This window comes from Pelodiscus sinensis, chromosome 2 (assembly GCF_049634645.1).
Source record: "Pelodiscus sinensis isolate JC-2024 chromosome 2, ASM4963464v1, whole genome shotgun sequence".
Classification (NCBI taxonomy): domain Eukaryota; kingdom Metazoa; phylum Chordata; order Testudines; family Trionychidae; genus Pelodiscus; species Pelodiscus sinensis.
Genome location: NC_134712.1, coordinates 62959256 through 62977737, shown reverse-complemented (window position 1 = coordinate 62977737; position 18482 = coordinate 62959256). Strand labels below are relative to the sequence as shown.

Below are 18482 nucleotides of genomic sequence, written 5' to 3'. Positions count from 1 at the left end.
AACTGAGCTTACAGATAAATGTTAACCATCAAGTGTATCCTAATTAGATTGAAATTGTAATTTATGCAGCATACTCTCTTCTTAAAAATGAAGTATTCCTCTTTTTAAGAATTAGATGGTTCTTTCTGTTGGTAGTTCTTCAACAGAGGTCTAAATCTTTCTGTTAAATGCAAAGCTATTTGAATTGTAATATAACCAACTTCAGTGGGTTAGTGCAGAAATGGTTTCCCTTTCCTGTAAATGGTTTTGGCTAGCAGCAGTCTTGGTTTAAGACAACCTTAGAACTTTTTAGACTTAAAGGGGCACAGTTAATTGAAACATACACTGCCTACTGTTGCGAATAAAAGCTAATTGGTATACAGTAGTTGATTACTTATAGAACAAACACTGTAAAGAGCTTCCTGTTCTTGTCACTTGTGTGTGTAGTGTCATTTTGACTCTTTCCTCTTTATGGAATTAGTTTGCCCTGTTTCTTTGAGGCAAATCATAGGGCCAAACATTAAATATTTGCCCAATAGGGCAAAACATTAAAAATAAGCTATTCAGTAGACAGTATAATTAGTGAAAGTGAGTTTTAAAGTACTTACATAAGAATGGTCATATTAATATCAAAGATCTTCTAGCCCAGTTTCCTGTCTGCTGACAGTGGCCAATACCAGATGCCCCAGAGGGAGGGATCACCATAGGTAATCTTCACGGGATCCTCCTCCTGTCTTCCACTTCCAGAGACACAGAGGCTAGGGACACCATTCCTATCCATCCTGGCTCATAGCCAGTGATGGACTTAACCTCCCTAAATCTAGCTAGCTCTTTTTTGAATCCTGGTAAAAGTTCTAGTCTTCCCTACATCCTCTGGGAAGAAGTTCCACAGGTTGACACTGTGCTGAGTGAAGAGAAACTTCCTTTTGTTTGTGTTAAACCTGCTGCTTATTAATTTCATTCGGTGACGCCTAGTTCTTATATTGTGTGAATAAGTAACTTTTCCTTATTTACTTTTTCCACACCAGTCATGATTTTATAGACCTCTATCATATTCCCCCTTAGTCTCCTCTTTTCTAAGCTGCTTGAATTTCACACAGTTGCACCTCCTTAATGGAATGTAGAGAATTGCAAACATATCCATCTCATAATGTTTAAAAAAATGGTATTAATTGAACATGTCCCTAAAATCAAAGTTCAGACTCTTGTTTCTGATGCAGGTATTTCTCAACACCCTGTAGCTCAGTGGTCCCCAACGCGGTGCCCGCGGGCGCCATGGCGCCCACCGGGGAATTTGTAGGCGCCCGCCAACAACCCAGGCTGGCCCCGCCCCCCGGCACGTGGCGCACTGGAAGCGCCGGCCCCAGGCGCGCGACACTCACCGGCGCCTGGTGCGCGGTGCTCGGGCAGCCCCAGCCCCGGGGCACATGCGGGCGTGCGGCGCCGGCCCCGGGCCCACGGCACAAGGGGCTCGGGCGGCCTGGGCTCGGGCGGCCCTGGCGTGCCCCAGGACCCGTGGCCCCACCCCCGGGCGCCTGGCGCGTGAGTGGCCCCGCACCCGGGAGCCCGTAAAGGTTGGGGACCACTGCTGTAGCTGATGTTGAAATGGAGGTTTAATGCATGATGAAATAACTGTTCCATACTTGCATGAGAGATAGGTAACACTTCCCATATTTACTAATGAAATGGGGGCTGGCTGATGCCCTAGACCAGAAACAGGCAGCAATTTTTGCAGGGTGTGGGGGCTCTTAATTAATGTTGGTACATGATCACAAGCTGTTCCTTCCCCTTCCCCTCCCCCCCACATCCTCTCGGGAAAGGGCTGGCCCTGAGGCAGAAGGGGTGGGGCTGGAGACTAGCTTCCTCCCAAAGTTGTGTGGGGCCAGAGGCTTTGAATTGAACATGCAGCAAGCTAAGTCTATACTATAAGCTGCTTCTGCAAGACGAAATGCAAATGGAGTCTCATTTGTATTTCCTCTTCGGATCCCTTTTGTGCAAAAAGGAGCTGCGGAGATGGCTCGTTTTTTGGCAAAAACCGCTGTTTCTGCAATAGCGGTTCTTATTGTTTGAGGAAAAACAACTGTGCAAAAAGGAGCCATCTACACAGCTCTTTTTTGCACAAAAGGGAGCCGGAGAGGAAATGCAAATGAGTGCAATGTATGCAAATGAGCTTCCAGTTGCATTTCCTCTTGTGTAAGAGGCTTGTTGTATAGACATAGCCTAAGGGGCTCCCAATTCCTGACCCTGCTGCTATCCTATTACTTGGGAGCTGCCTTTGTTAGTGTGGCTATTTAAAGCAGGGAACCCATTTTTTTTTAGTACTGTTTTTTGCAGCCCAAAAATATAAACGCATATTAAAAATGAATAAATGTTCAGTGTTTTACCCAGCTGCATCTTCTGCCCAGCCTGGGTTATGGCTTGGGGGACCTGGTGCTGCATGGGTACTCCAGGAGCAGATTGGGTGTAGGATATCTGGCTAGGAGGGAGGGTGGAAGGAGAGGGATAAGGTTGCCAGCTGTCCTGTTTTGTACCAGACAGTCCAGTATTTGAGAGTTCTGTCTGGGAGACAAATTAAGAAAATACCAGCCATATAAAAGGTAAGTTTTATGATTAGGTGTGTCAATCCATAGCTGCGAACTGCCTGGCTGGTAGATGTGCCCATGCTGGGTGAGTGTGTGTCTACCAGCCATGCAGTTTGCAACTATTCGAGGGAGAGTATGGGGGGGCCAAAATGGAATCCCCAGGGCCAGACTCACTCGTGTGCCTGGGTCTGCATGTGCCCGGGCGAGTCCCGTTTCCCACCAGCCCATTTGGTCACCTCCCCTGCTTCTCCTCCTGATGTCCCCCGTCCAGCCCTGCTTCTAGCAGCCGGTCCCCCCCACCTCTTTCCTCCCACTGATTTCCCACAGCCAGCCCCGCTCCCCTTGATGATCCCCTCCTTCCCCCCGACCAGCCCCGCTCCACCCAACCCTCTCCCAGCCAGCCGATTCTCCCTTGGCTGGTCCCCCCACCCCCGAACCCTGCCCTCCCCTCCCCATCCAGCCCTGCTTCTGCTGGCTGGTCTCCCCTCCCAGCTGGCTGGTATTCCTTCGCTTCTCCCTGTCCAGCCCTGCTTCCGGCAGCTGATTCTCCCGTTCTCCTCCTGCCAGCTTCCCCCATGCAGCCCTGCTTCTGCTAGCTGCTTGGTCCCCGATCTCTGCTGGACAGCCCCGCTGCCCCCAACTCTACTTCCCAGTGGCCAATTTCCCCCACAGACACCCCTCCTCCCAGCCTGCCCCACTCCCCTCCTGGCAGCCATGCTGAGGCCCAGTATTTTTTTCCTGGGGCCGAGTACTGTGGGCCACAGCCCATAGTTTGGGAAACACTAATTTAAAAGGTTCACAGCTTCAGCCCCTTCTAGGATAGTGCTGCAACTGTGATCCAGTTTTCTGGTTTGTGCACCTATACCAGGGCACCAGCTGTGTTAGCACATTGCTTCCTGACTCTAATCTCACTTTTTTTTTTTTAGACTGAGGGGTAGCTGTGTTAGTCTGTGTTTGCAAAAGCAACAAGGAGTCCTGAGACACTCCAGAGACTGATTTATTAAGGCATAAGCTTTTGTGGGCAAAACCTACTTCCTTAGATGAATTGGAGTGGAAGTTACAGAAGCAGGAGTATATATGGAAATTGTGGGATTTTTAGGAGTGATCTGCACTTAAACCAATTCCTGAACAGAGAAGCTTCTATTTGTGAGAGGTTAGATCATTCATGTGATTGTTTCAAATTCTGAATTCTTCCTAGCATGGAGAAGTAACTGTCAAGAACTGGGGATATGACTTTAACTACAGTACTCCATGAAGGCTCTTATTGAAGCTAGGAAACTAGCTTCTCTGTCAGGACACTACATCTTTCCCAGCATAGACACCACCACCACCTCTGCCTGCACTGTGCCTGCCTTCAGTACCATTACCTTCAGTGACACTGATGGGACTGAGAGTCAATACCAGAGCCATAACTGCATTCAATCCTTTAGATTCTTCCTCAGGATCTCTATTGACTGGTTAGCCAACTACAAAAGCAGTTTCTGATGTTCATACCTCCACATCAGCTGCTTAGAAGTGGGCCACATCCTCCCTGACTGAATTGACCACCTTATCTGTGGCTTTCCTCTTGATTGGTACTCCCTTCTTTTCATGCTCCCATGAGGGTATTTATAGCTACCTCTGCAATTTCCACTATATGCATCTGATAAAGTGGGTCTTTGCCTATGCTCTAATAAATCTGTTAGTCTATAAGGTGCCACAGGACATGTCATAGTTTGACTGGACTAGCATTCAATGAATAATTAGGCAGAATATCTATGTTTCTGGCTCAGCAGACTTTTGAATGACAAATTATCCAGTTTGCCTGGCTCTTTATTACTAACTTGGCACCACAAGTACAGTAAGTGAAAAACCAACTTCTCAATGTGCTGGCACTTCCACAATCTAAACTTTGGATAAAAAATGAATTACAAATAAAAGTGTTAGTTTCAGTTTTGAATTTTTAACAATTGCACTTAAAAAGCCATTGTCATTTTGCATGGAAAAATCAAGTGTGTTCATAAGTGTCATGACCTTAAGCGTTAGTAAACCCATTAGGCCCCAGACTGCTGGCTATGTCCCTCACCTAAGCCAGGTAAATTCAGCCAATAGAAATGCAGGTAGGAATTTCAAACTGGGACAAAGGAATTTTGGGATTTTTCCCTCCTTTGGCCTGGGCAGTTTCTCTCTAGCTACTGAGGGAGACAGACAGAACATCTCCCTCCAAGAAAAGACTCTTTTCTATATGTAAGTAGGGTAAAGTTTAGATAAACCCATTAGGTTTTATTGTTTTATGGTTTGGAAAATGGGATCTGATGTCTGTGCATTTCGAAATGGGTTTTCCTCTCCTTTGTAACTAAGCTCCTGGCCCATGGAGGGGTCCCCCCACCATGAGTATATTACTTTGTGACTTTTCCATCTAGTCATTATACTTGCAACAGGAATATTGTGTTGATAATAAAAGTTCTTTCTCTTTTCTTTTTATTAACCTGACATTGTGTCTTGGTTTTTATTTTAGGGGTGAGATTTCCCAAGTGATCTCCCCACTGATTTTCCTATCCTTACTTGGGTGGTGGTAGTGGATTTTATCCCCCAAAATCTAGGTTAAGATTTTGGGGGGGAAGTTTTATACCAAACTCTGGAGAGAAGATTTTGGGGTACTTTTACGGGCCCCCACTTCTTCATTCATCGTGCCAGAGTACGGAAGGAGCCACGAGAATAAGTGTCAATACTTCGATTCCTTCTTTTAAGCTTCCCTCCTCAGTTTTCCCCTCTCCCTACCGAACAACTTAGCATAACTTGTAGTAAAACAATCTGGACTTTGCTAGAAATATTTTCCCCAAGACCTTTTCCCCAGCTTTACCTATATAGACCCTTACTGGCCTCTGCCTATGGAGCGGATTGTGGTGTTCGTAACCCAGGGTTCAGCTCTAATTTGACCCTTCTTGGAAGGATACAAAGATATATAGAGTAAGATGACAATTTAGCTGCAATCACAGTGCTCCCAGGATTAAAGCACAGCATCTGAAGCATTTTTCAGGCACATTTCTGTTCACAGAGTATCCCTATACATATTGTATGCAATCAGCAAACACGATTATTTAGACTCCACATTCATGCACAACTGGAAGAACCCTGCTAGCCTATTCATCTAAGGAATTCCCCATTCATTGTCCACAAGGCACTTAAGACCAAACTTACTTTTCTGAAAGAGTCAGTACTGCAATCGCATTTGTCCACCTTCCCCTCTACATTAGGAGTCTGGTTTGGGAGGGTAGTTCTTTCTTATACAGAGTAGAAGGATATCACCTTCATATTTTAACACGTGCCTCCCTCTATCCCAAAAGATATGGTGGCTCTGTAGCTCAACAACTAGGAAGCACTAATTCCACCAGAGTGAATACACAAAGGCAAGTGGAAGAACATATTACTGGTAAGCAACAACTCTCACAGCCCCCAATTCTGCTCCCTTTGTAGACAAACATTTGTTCTGCTCTGTGATACCTACTGCAGCTGTGAAGCACACACAGAAAATATGATAGTTGCCTCAGACATTTTCTGTTCATGTATAAGGATTCCTGCTTTAGCTCTTGTCCAGGAGGGATGTAGGTGAAAAAGAGAGGGAGAGAGAGAGAGAGGAGAGACTCTTCAGACTGACAAGGCTAAGTGAAGATCATGGTGTTCCCTTCTAGTAATTTGTAAAGAACACAGAGGTTTGTGATTGAGAAGCTTTCAACTAAAAAAAAAATGCACCCGTTGATGTGAATATGGTCTTTGAGGAAACAAGAGAGGCTTGCTTTATTAAAATAAACACTACCTTATTTGATGCAGTTCAAACAGATCAGACAGCAACTGCAAGATAAAATATCTTTAATTACAGAAAAATAAGTCATCTCAAATTAAGACAAGCATTTTTCAAGTTGAGACAACATGACAGCCATAATGAAATTCAAACAAAAACTATTACAGCATGGAAATTACAGTACAAGAGCTTTGAATGAAGTCACCGTAAGCTAGAAAGTTTTAGCTAAACAAAGCTTTCTATTTGGTTGAACTTCAGAAGCCATCATTGCACATGGATAAAATCCTTTACCAAGTTTGGTTTAAAATACACTGAGTTCATCTAAATATGTGGAGAGAAAAGGCACTTAATATTGCAGTTTCCAGAACATAATTTGTTTATCTTCCCCTCCTGTGATAATACTGCTGCATTGCTCATTCATCCACATACATGTTACAGCACCTGAGAAAAACAGATAATTGAATTGTGTGTTAAGGACAAATATCTTGAGAACATCTGATAAGCATCCAGAAGAGGAGCATTTTAAAAACAACTTTGCAGGAAGCATTGGATGGACAGTTTTGATCAAATTAATGGCATTTAACAGTACAGCTTTAAATTTCTATGGCTTGAGCATGCTTAGTGATCTCATTTACATTATGTATAAGGCTTTCATTTTATCTCCCACACACTGCATATCCTTATCAGTCTTTTGAACTGGATGAATCAACTTAGCTCCTGACAATGGTTTCTAGCGGAGCGCCCCAAGGTTCGGTTCTAGGACCGGTTTTGTTCAATATCTTTATTAATGACCTGGATGAGGGGATAGATTGTACCCTCAACAAGTTTGCAGATGACACTAAGCTACGGGGAGAGGTAGATACGCTTGAGGGCAGAGATAGCGTCCAGAGTGACTTAGACAAATTGGAGGATTGGGCCACAAGAAATTTGATGAGGTTCAACAAGGACAAGTGCAGAGTCCTGCACTTGGGACAGAAGAATCCCAAGTATTGTTACAGGCTGGGGACCAACCAGCTAAGTAGCAGTTCTGCAGAAAAGGACCTGGGGGTTACAGTGGATGAGAAGCTGGACATGAGTCAACAGTGTGCCCCTGTAGCCAAGAAGGCTAAAGGATGTGATTATTCCCCTTTATTCAACTCTGGTGAGGCCACATCTGGAGTATTGTGTCCAGTTCTGGACCCCCCACTACAAAAAGGATGTGGACACATTGGAGAGGGTCCAGCGGAGGGCAACCAAAATGATTAGGAGAATATAACCTATGAGGAGAGGCTGAGGGAGTTGCATCTGTTTAGTCTGCAGAAGCAAAGAGTGAGGGGATTTGACAGCAGCCTTCAACTTCCTGAAGGAAGGTTCCAAAGAGGATGGAGAAAGGCTGTTCTCAGTAGTGACAGATGGCAGAACAAGGAGCAATGGTCTCAAGTTGTGGTAGGAGAGGTCCAGGTTGGATATTAGGAAAAACTATTTGACTAGGAGAGTGGTGAAGCACTGGAATGGGTTACTTAAGGAAGTAGTGGAGTCTCCATCCCTAGAGCTGTTTAAGTCTCGACTTGACAAAGCCCTGGCTGGGTTTTTAGCTGGGACTGTTCCTGCCGAGAGCATGGGGCTGGACTTGATGACCTTCTGAGGTCTCTTCCAGCTCTATGGTTCTATGATTCTATAATTCCACTCTACTCAACTGATAGAAGGCTACAGAGTATTCCATTAGCCCAAGGGTGGGCAAATACTGGTCCACAGGCCAGATCCAGTTCTCCAGGGTTGGCCCCTGGTGAGGTGCCACTATATTTACCTGCACCTCTGTAGATAGGTGCAATTGCAGGTCCCATCAGGCATGGATCACCATTCCTAGCCAATGGGAGCTGCAAGAAGAGGTATCCCACCTACGCCTGCTTTAGCCCAACTTTTAGCATTCTTAGCTCCTGCCACTTGACCCATGTCTTATATTTTAAATAGGAGCTGGCATTCTACACAACCTTACAATAAACTCCAGTGGGAGCAGAGGGCTAGAACCCTTGCATATTCTAAGATTCTATCCCTCAATGCATAGCTGAATTCCAGAACTAAGCTATTGTTAAAATGTTGTTTCCAGCCCTCATACTAGTAAGGGGAATTTTAAAAGCAAATTGTCTTCAAGCCTTTACACACTTTGAAACAGAACTGTGTCAAACTAATGCACTGAAACCATAGTGTGGATGCTGTAAAATTGAATTTTAAAAAAGGAAACTTTAACTCTTCCAAAATTTCACATTTGCTGTAGAAATGTGGGTAATTTGCTATAGCTGGAACATACTAGAGCTTGCATGTTATTAGAGCAGGGGAGGGCAATGGGGCCCATCCACCAAGTGGGTGGATCCAGCCCCTAGAGACCCTGCCACTCTCCTGCCCCCAGACGAATCAGAGTCTGGGGGCAGGAGGAACACACAAAGTTTCTTGCTCCCTGCTCCCGCCCTGCAAGCGGTGTGTGCCCCCTTGCTGGGTGGGGGCAGGGAGCAAGAGACTCTGTGTGCTCCTCCCGCTCCCAGACCTTGATTGGCCTAAGGGGGGGGGAGTGCACGAAGTCTCCTCCTGCCTGACAAGAGGTGCGCAGTGCTTAGGCTATGCCTACACTACGGGGTTTTTCCAGGATACCAGAGGTATCACAGAAAAACTCCACTGCATCCAGGGAACGTGTCTGCTCTTCTGCTTTTTTTTTTTTTTTTTTGCGCGGAAGAGCAGGTGCACTCTTTTGGAAGCCCTGTCTTCATCTTCCCATGAGGAAGAAGGGCTCTTCTGAAAGAGGAATCTTTTCCGAAATTTGGCCCAGTCTTTCGACGGTGGTAAACCTAATTCCACGAGGAAGAACGCCTTCTTTCGAAAGTGCTCTTTCGAAAGAAGGCGTTCTTGAAAGCAAACAGGCTTTTTAGAAAGAGAGCATCCAGACTCACTGGGTGCTTTCTTTCGAAAAAGCGGCTTGCTTTTTCGAAATTCCGCGTGCAATCTAGACACTCTCTTTCGAAAGAGGCTCTTTCGAAAGTATCTTTCGAAAGAGCCTCTTTCAAAAGAGGCTTGCAGTCTAGACATAGCCTAGGAGACTTTCTATGGCAGTGTTTCTTAAATGGTCTTCTCTGGCATACCAGTGTGCAGCGAGGCAGTTGGAGGTGGGCCGCAGAGAACAACAGAGTTCAAAATGGCCACCCTTTTAGAGGCAAGCAACTTTTTTTTTTTTTTAACTCAAAAAAATCCTTGGTGTTCCTCATAAAAAAAAAATATTGTTTCGTGTTCCTCAGTCTTAAAAAGTTTAAGAAACACTGTTCTATGGTCTCAAATTGAACATCTGATCCAATTTTCATTTGATTCTCAATTCCAGTTTGCTGTAACACTAAATGACCAATGTCAGAATACAATGCTTGTTTGGAAAAAGGAACTCTACATAGCACAGACTCAGATCCACAAACGCATTTAGGGTACTGTAATGCTTAACTTCACTAGAACAATGGGGTCCACAAAGCCTATACACAACATTGGGAAAGAGAGAATGGGATCCATAAAAGCCAGCACACTAGGTGAGGAGCCACGTAAGCCAGCCAAAGAAAGATGCCAGTAAGAGAAGTCCCATCCTTCTCATGGAGTTAGGCATCTAAAACCAGCCCACAGGGAGGCACCTATCTCTGCTCATGACCCACAGCCAGGATCCTCTCCCACACCCACGTGGCTTTCAGCAATGAGTTAGGTACCCACCTCATTCCACACAAAAGAGAAGGACATCCTTTATGACTGTTATCCCACTGGATAGAGCACTCACCTTGGATGCAGCAGATCACAGAAAAGGGGGTTGAACAGGGAGCTCCCCTCTTCAGTTGAGTGCTGAAGCCAGTGGACTATACAGTCACACTCAGACCTGGTCTATACTTAAGATTTAGATTCACATAGCTGCATTATTCAAGGGTGTGAAAAATTCCTTCCATCGCTGTAGGAGGTATCTACACTACAGAGCTACAACAGTATAGCTACAACTCCATAGCACCCATAATATACACATGACCTCACTTCCTCTGGCCCAATTAATATTTAATTATTCAAGCATTTAAATTAAAACGGAATAGATTCAATAGGAGAGATTCACCAGGGTTTCCTACCATAGTGGAGAAAAACCTGAGCCATTATTCTAAAGGTCAAAAGAGAGAGTCCTATTCCACACCACATTCTAATTGCTGTGTGTGAATTTAGGCTGCTCTGAGCTGGTCTACCAGATCAGGCTCTGCAGCCAAGATAGCTGCTATTCCATCTAACTTCCCCTGTTTGTGGGTGGTGCTGAGGCTAGGAAAGGATAAATGTTCAGATGCCTAGAAGGAGGCAGCAGTCTGCATGTACACAAGCAGAAGCAGAGGTGCCAAGGGAACATTTACAGCAGAAGTTTAGGAGTTGAATGAGTTTATGCACCACAGAAGTAGGTGGCACCACAGTTGGGGATCACAAATCTGGTACTCAAAACCTTAAAACACCCAAGACCCTTTGCGGATCTAACCCTAGGCCAACACAGCAGTCCACACACACCTGTATGTCCTTTGATTCTTTCATTAACTTTTCCTGCAAGAAGGTCCCAAACCAATAATTCACCAGACTGGCTTCCTGATAAGACAGTATGTCCATCCCATTTGAAACACCTGCAAAATATTCAGTAATCATTTATCCTATTTGCATCAAGAGGTGGCATTATTTGAGACATTTCTACCTGTTAGTTTAGTCCATCACCTAGGCATAAAGGAAAGTGTTCTACTTAGTACTGAGGCCATTGCTGCTCTCTGAATTAAGCAATGAGTGGAAGGGTACAGGGAAAACTTTACAAATGACTAAAATAGGCTGTTGAAACTGCAGATCATATTTGCTCTATATTCTGAAGCAGTACATCAGTCTGAGTAAAGAGAGGTGGGAAAAGGAGCCCTTCAAGTTAAAAATTGATGCTTTCTTCAGTATAAGATAACAAGGCGGACACTTCCGTAGTTTCTGGTACTAACTTAAGTTTTGAATCCAAGATGTTTTCCAGTCGCTGAACGCCACACAAAATTGCATCTATTAAAAGTAGCAAATTTCAGTGTCAACTCTTATTAATTTCAGTGCAAACTGCAGGTGCTTAGTGTGTCTGAAAGGCAAGTCATTTATTTAAGTCCCAAGCTTTAGTTCTGAGAAACTTTGACTGCAGCAGACCCTCCGCACAGACTCCCAGCCTTTGCACTTTGACCTGTTGATACATGCATCTCTTGTTAAGACAACTACATTTCTCTTCAATAAGATATACCTCAGAAGTGTTTAATATTTGTTGTCATTTCCTTTGGGAACTACAAACACAGATGTCCACTTCCTGTTCCCATTATAATTTAGAGACACAATTCTATCAATCATCCATACAGCCACTGTAGCTAGAAGGGGTCGGGTTTGACACAACACTCTCTCAGCATTACCTTTGTGGTTGCTCTGAGGCCATAGAAGAGATGAGCATTCCAGTTTGCACATCTATTACTTTAAAATAGCCATCTTCTCCTGTGCTGAGCAGATGTCTGCTGTCTATACAAAAGTTAAATGCATTAAACACATACATACTGTAATGCATATCTAATATTTCCCATGGTCAAAGGAAGGAATTATGACTAATATTACACATTAGCTAGCAATGTCACAAAACATCATGCTTTATTTAAAAGCAGTTATTTTAGGTACATCTCAAATAATGAAGAGTAAGTAACTCTTCACATAAAAAAACCAGAAAGCAATTTATAACTAGCCCAGAAAAATATTCTAACATCAAGTATGGTACTGCAAAAGTACTGATAAAACCTGGAGAGTGGAGAATTGTGTCTGACTATAACTAAAGATCTAAAGTCTAGAATTATGTTAAAAAACACACCTAGATATCAATGTATAAGCAATACAAAGACAGAGATTCCGCTAGCAATTTTTATCTCTCTCAACATCTGCATAAAAGAAGAAACTTAAAACACAACATACCAGGACTAAAAGCGGCATCATACACGGTCCCTGAATGACATGAAAGTTGGTGCAACATAGTGGCAGTAGTAACATCCCAAATACTAATGGTGCCTTCTTTGGTTCCAGACACCAGCATTGCATTTGCAGCATTTAGGTTGATAGTATTTACCTAGACAATTAAGTATCATGTTATTCCTTTACTCAGCTCTCACGTGGACATTCTTGATAGTCCTTTAAGTGTTCCACAAATATCCAGTTTTATTACCTCAGTTGACTACAGATTTGTATATAAAACCCTGGCTTTTAAAGAAAAAAATGAAATCTTTGCCTAGCCACCGCCAACTATATGCAAGCAGAAAATGGAGGGGAAGTATGTCATAAGTGGAGTCTTAAGCAGATTTATAAGCATTCTTTTTCCTTGTAAAATCAGAAATCGGATTGACATTTAAGACCTTATCCAGGGTAAGATGATTGATTACAGCCTACATTTCTGATCAGTTAAACTTGAAATGTTTAACCATAAAGCAAGTGTAGAAAAACAACTAGTCTGCGCTTTGCCTAACCCATCTGTTTTTTATGTCCTTGGATGGTGTTGGTATATTTTAGTATGCATTGTTGCTTCCTTGTGATCTATAAATAAATCTACTGAGAGTTTAAGAAATTTCAAGTAATACAAGTGCTCTAAATATTTTGCAGGAATGTTAGAAGTTACAGAATTTGTGCATATTTATGTACCAGTCAGTATTTGTTTATTTTTAAATTAGTTTTTGAACCAAACACTTACAATGTATTTAGTTACTCACAGTGATGTTTATAATAACATATTGTAGTAAAATATAAGATATGGAAAACAAGTTAGATTTTTATGTAAAAATTCTAAACATGCTAATTTGGTACTTGTGTAGCAGGCATCAAGATCAAATATTTCAGACAAGTTCATTCTGATTTACTAAAAGAACCCATAAACCCTTTTGCACATGCTACAAGTAGTGCCTGACCAATAATAAAAAAAACCCATTTATTCATGCAACCTTTCCAATCTCCAGAAGTGGAAACTTGAACTAATTCTTCTGAGAGAAAAATATTTGGAGTTTGCTTTTACTTTGCCTGTAGTCTATTCTATTCCCTCCTAGTCTTGCAACACCTATTGCAGCTAGCAGCCTCTGATGAATGGCAGACTTGTATACTATAGTCTTTGATTTATTAGAAGTATATGTCTCTTTCCATACTCACACTAACATCATGTTCTAATTCAGCAAGCAATTCAAAATGATGTCTTTTGGTGCCCAGGACCTCTGTGGGAACGCAGCGCCACACCTACAATACCAACATTTGTTTGTTTAAACAAGGCAGCTAGTCATGTTAGCTTTTTTATTACTTAGCCTTGTCATTGCAAGGTAAGTTGTTTATGCAAACTAAAAGCTGTACAAAAGTCAGTTGTCTCTAAAGTCAGAATTATTTTTCCTTTTATTTTTGGTTTAAACATTAAACATGCCTATGAAAAGGTCTAAACTCTCTTGACAAATCACAAAGGACTTAATCTATAACAATTAAAAACAGTAGCAGTGCATATTTCACTCAACTAACCAGAAGCATTCTCTGCCCACTAAGAAAACAGAAAAAAAAACCCATTCCTCCCACTCAATACACTAAACAGACAAGTTTTGCAGAATGCCCTGAAGCACAGTGATGAATTTCAAAGTTTGGGGGGGCACCCAACAATGATGCCAACAGCCCCCCTCTCATAAAACAAATGTGTTTGCGGGGGAGGTTTCTGACTTTAATTATGGCAGTATTAGGCAGGAAGAGGTACTATTTTAAATAGGAAGATCTCATCACATTTAAAAGTCCATAGGGCAAAGCCAGCACCCAAACTTCCACCTGAAACACAATGGCTACGTCTACACTGGCCCCATAAAACGGAATAATCATGCAAAGCAGGTAAGTGAGAATAGGGAAATCCGCGGGGGATTTAAATATCCCCCGCGGATTTAAATAAACATGTCCGCCGCTTTTTTTTCCGGCTTGGGGAAAAGCCGGAAAAAAGCGTCTAGACTGGCGCGATCCTCCGGAATAAAGCCCTTTTCCGGAGGATCTCTTATTCCTACTTGAAAGTACTTTCAAGGAATAAGAGATCCTCCGGAAAAGGGCTTTATTCCGGAGGATCGCGCCAGTCTAGACGCTTTTTTCCGGCTTTTCCCCAAGCCGGAAAAAAAAGCGGCGGACATGTTTATTTAAATCCGCGGGGGATATTTAAATCCCCCGCGGATTTCCCTATTCTGACTAACCTGCTTTGCATGACTATTCCGTTTTATGGGGCCAGTGTAGACGTAGCCAATAAGTAGTCAATAGAGATCACAGGCATCATTGCAAGATATTCCATTCAAGTAGTGTGTTAGCTTTGACTTTTGAGTGGATTTAAGGTACAGGCTACTACAGTGGTTTTCAACCTGTGGTCCATGGACCCTGGGAGTTTGCAAACTATGTCAAAGGAGATCACAAAAGGTTGTCATTACTGTAGAACAGTGGGTTTCAACTTGTGAATATTGTCTAAGATTTCCAAAACCACCCCAATTCAAAATTGTTTACAAATTAAAAAAATAACCCTGAGAGTTTAACATTATATCAAGTAGATAAAAGCACAATTACAGCAAATTTTTAGTAACTGGAAAGCTACTATCATGATGTCTAGAGTATTCTACTAGTACCTTCATGCAAACCATGGAATATAAACAAGTAAAGCAACTGACATACAAACCTTTACAGTGGAGTCCCAAGATGCAGAATACAAGCAATTATCATGCCAACAGATCTTGCTGACGGCATCATCATGTCCCATTAGGGTGTCTTGCCGTCTTCCAAATGCAACTGAATAAAAATAGCTAGCAGGGAAAAAAAAAAAAGAATTAGTAATAAAAGTATTGACTCAGAGAGCAAATTTTAATAGATTATAAATAAATTAAAATAATTTGGCTTTTATGATTTATAACTAACAGAAATCTGCCGAAAAATGTAGAAAAAGATTAAATGCTTCCTGATAGTGACTTACGTCCAAGTCTCAAAAGAAGTTCCATAAAGCAAAGTTACCAAAAACAATATGATTAAATATAATTTACAAAGGAAATACACACATATGATTGTCCCACGAAGAGCTTATGACAGTGGTATCTCCTGGTAAAATTAAACAAGATGACAAAGCCTAAAACAAACAGGGAAAATAAAGCAATGTTCAGTTTAATTGATTTTTCTATGCCATCTGGCACTAAAGGGCACATGCTGGGGGATTGGGAGGGGAAGAGAGAGAGGACACAAAACCGTATCTCCATCCTATGCATTTTAAGTTGGCTTTGCATAAAAGTGTCAAATTAAGTAAATTACGGAGGATACAATAAATCTTAACACATGTTTCAGGAATACAGTGCTTTGTTTCATTGCTCTGGTTCATCCTTTTTTGTATAAGCAAGATTTCCAATTTTGCAGTTACCTATCAACTTGAGATACAGCAAATCCTGAACCATGAAAATAAATGGAAGCTATGGCATGCTGCCAAAGCTACATGCTGACTACTAGCTGGAGAATGATTTTTATGAAAAGGGTTGTGAAAGGGTATTGCCTACTGTATTTGCTGCAGTTACACTACCATCCACACTACCAGTAGCAGTGGGAGAATTTGTGCAGTTCTTTTGCTGGTGTTTGTATTGCCTTTTATTCTACACCTGTTCTAAGCAAGAATAGGTAACAGTGGCAGAAAGGCAGCCGCAAGTCTTTACTAAGTCTTTCACCATTTCTGCAAAGAAGCTGCGCTACACCTATCAGAGACTAGGAAAAATGTCAGTGTAGACAAGGCCCTTTAATGACAGAAACTGTATCCTTAGCCAAATACTAGGGGAAAATACTAATAATACGCAAACAGAAGTCACAATCAGAAGTAGCAGCTGCCTGGTCAATGCCACAGGTGGGATGCTCACCCTAGCTCCAGCCCCTTTATGCTAAATAAAATAGCAAGAGATGTCTGTCTCAAGAGGCTCTAAAAGACTCAGGTCCCTGTGGGGAATAACTCCCTTGGTATAGAATTGAGGAAGACAGAGAAGAGATGTCCTAACAAGTATCCCCTTAAAAGTCCCGGTGTAGGGGACATGAAGAGCATGTAGTGCTGCAGATTTCTGAACAGCTCTGCTGGCCTTAAGTCATCAGTGACAATCTTATACTGCCAGGGATGGGGAACCGACATCCTGCGGGCCGAATGTGACCAGTGGCTTACCTAAATCCAGCTCGCAATTCTCAGGGCTCCCCCCGACCGCCATGACTGGAGTGCCAGTGCCAGCTCCCCGCTGCTGTGGGAAGGAAGGAGTGGGGGTGGGGGGAAGGCTGAGCTTTGTGAGCTGGATCAAGATAAGCAGCCGATTGCATCCAGCCCACGGGCTCTGCCTGGTGAGGGGAAGAAGAGTCTCTGTGCTAGCATGGCAGCTCAGGGAAGCTCTGTCCCCTGGGCTGGCTTGCAAACTCCACCCCCATCACTTCCATTGGAGATGGGGGTGGAGCCTGCAAGTCAGTGCGAGGCAGCATGCAGCCACTTGCAATGTCCCATGCCCTGAAGTTGCACCAAATACGCACCACAATCCCCCTCCCCCTCGCACATGCTTCCTTCCATCCAGCCCACACAGCTTCAACCCCTCCTGCATTCCCCCTCCTGTCCAGGCCCCACCCTCTGAAGATTGCTCCTACACTCCCCCTCCTGCCCAGACCCCTGCACCCTATCACCCACCAAAACCCTGCATCCTGCCCCCAGGCCTGTTCCCCATCAGCTCCCTATCACACAGTGAACACCTCATTTATGGACCCACCTCAGAGGCTGGGCAGAGCGGGGACAAAATCTACTAGCCCACCCCCTCAGAAGAGTTAATTCAGCCCAGAAGGGAAGCTTTGAGTCTTGGTGCCCCCCTCGGGGTTGAAGTGCAAAGGGAACCCTCACCCCAAGGGGCGAGTTGCTTCATCTGTGAGGGGTTTTTTGCTTCGCACTTGTGTGTGGCTCCCAACTGATTTTTCTGTGGATCAGTGGCCCCTGAACCAAAAAAGGTTCCCGACTTCTGATTTAGGGAGACACTCCCCTCCCCCTGGACAATCTCAGTTACATCACAAGGTTTATGCTAGGCTTCAGAACAGTGCAAACCTGGGAGGAAGCAAGCTGTGCTTCTTCAGATGCACTGGACAGAACCTCACCCTAGGTCGGTAAATTACTCATGCATGTGTGAATGCAGAAGGCTGGAGAGGGAAGGAAGCAAAAAGGCAAGCCTGGCATTTCATTGCTATGCTGCTGACAAGGGACATCTTTCTATGGGTGGCTTTCAGGAAGACTTCCCTTCATGACAACAAATACTCACCATGTTTGAAAAGGACACACTTCTTTGGAGTGTTTTTGAGTCTTTAGAAAACATCTTCAAGGTTGAATCTAATGCAAACATTAGGGAAGTAATTATGAAGACAGAACAGAGCTGTACTGCAATACTCTAATCTAGACTAATAATACAGTCCAACACCAGCTGCCCCAGGGATGGACCTTGCCCCTGTGTTAAGACGACAGGATAAGAGACGCACTGAAGTCAGGGAGTTCTGGAGCGGCCATGAGGATTGGGCATTTGTCTGGGGAGCTCAAGTCCTGACCCCTGTGCACCCAGGCAGCCACCAAGCTGGCTCCCATGTTGGAAAGGCAGACCAATAATTTTTGCTCATGTGTGAATATTCAAATATTTAGTTCTAACAGCAGGCAAGGGATGCATACACCACCTCTAAGAAAGTCAGTATAAGAGGTCAAGCATTGTAAGCAACGTTAAATACAGAAACTACTGTGTATTTTTGTTTCTTAGCTCTTGAAGAAACAAATGAGAAAGGAGAGCAGGCAGTTGAAGGGAAAGGCTGTCTTGGTGTTTTATATCTGAAGGTAACCAAAGACATGTTGACGGTATGTTGAAGTTGTAAACATTACACAGTCTAATTTGTTGTTCATCACTGGTATTTTAATGGGCGAGACAGACAGGAAATTTAAGTGCTATAGCTCCCAAAGGGCTTGCACTTCTTTATGTTTGTCTAGGGTTGCTAGGTGTCCGGTATTGACCCGGACACTCCATTATTTTCTGATTTTTTCCCGGCCAGGAGGCGAAAATACCGGGTGCTTACCAGGT

At 43.4% G+C, this 18482-nt stretch overlaps 1 protein-coding gene across 3 annotated transcripts in view; it reads right to left on the bottom strand.

The window, feature by feature from the left end:
* Positions 1 to 6311: 6311 nt before the first annotated feature.
* The window catches only part of NSMAF (neutral sphingomyelinase activation associated factor), a 63574-nt gene continuing 51403 nt past the window's right edge, over positions 6312 to 18482 (bottom strand). For 2 of the 3 annotated variants that reach the window (XM_075920652.1, XM_075920654.1), the window contains 8 exons: positions 17685 to 17752; positions 15435 to 15502; positions 15062 to 15185; positions 13537 to 13620; positions 12322 to 12472; positions 11778 to 11880; positions 10873 to 10982; positions 6312 to 6783 (listed from right to left, as the gene is read on the bottom strand). In XM_075920652.1, coding sequence (XP_075776767.1) covers positions 6689 to 6783; positions 10873 to 10982; positions 11778 to 11880; positions 12322 to 12472; positions 13537 to 13620; positions 15062 to 15185; positions 15435 to 15502; positions 17685 to 17752 — 803 coding nt within the window. In that variant the 3' untranslated portion in view covers positions 6312 to 6688. The remainder of the gene's footprint in view (positions 6784 to 10872; positions 10983 to 11777; positions 11881 to 12321; positions 12473 to 13536; positions 13621 to 15061; positions 15186 to 15434; positions 15503 to 17684; positions 17753 to 18482) is intronic. The other variant, XM_075920653.1, reaches the window with a different exon arrangement.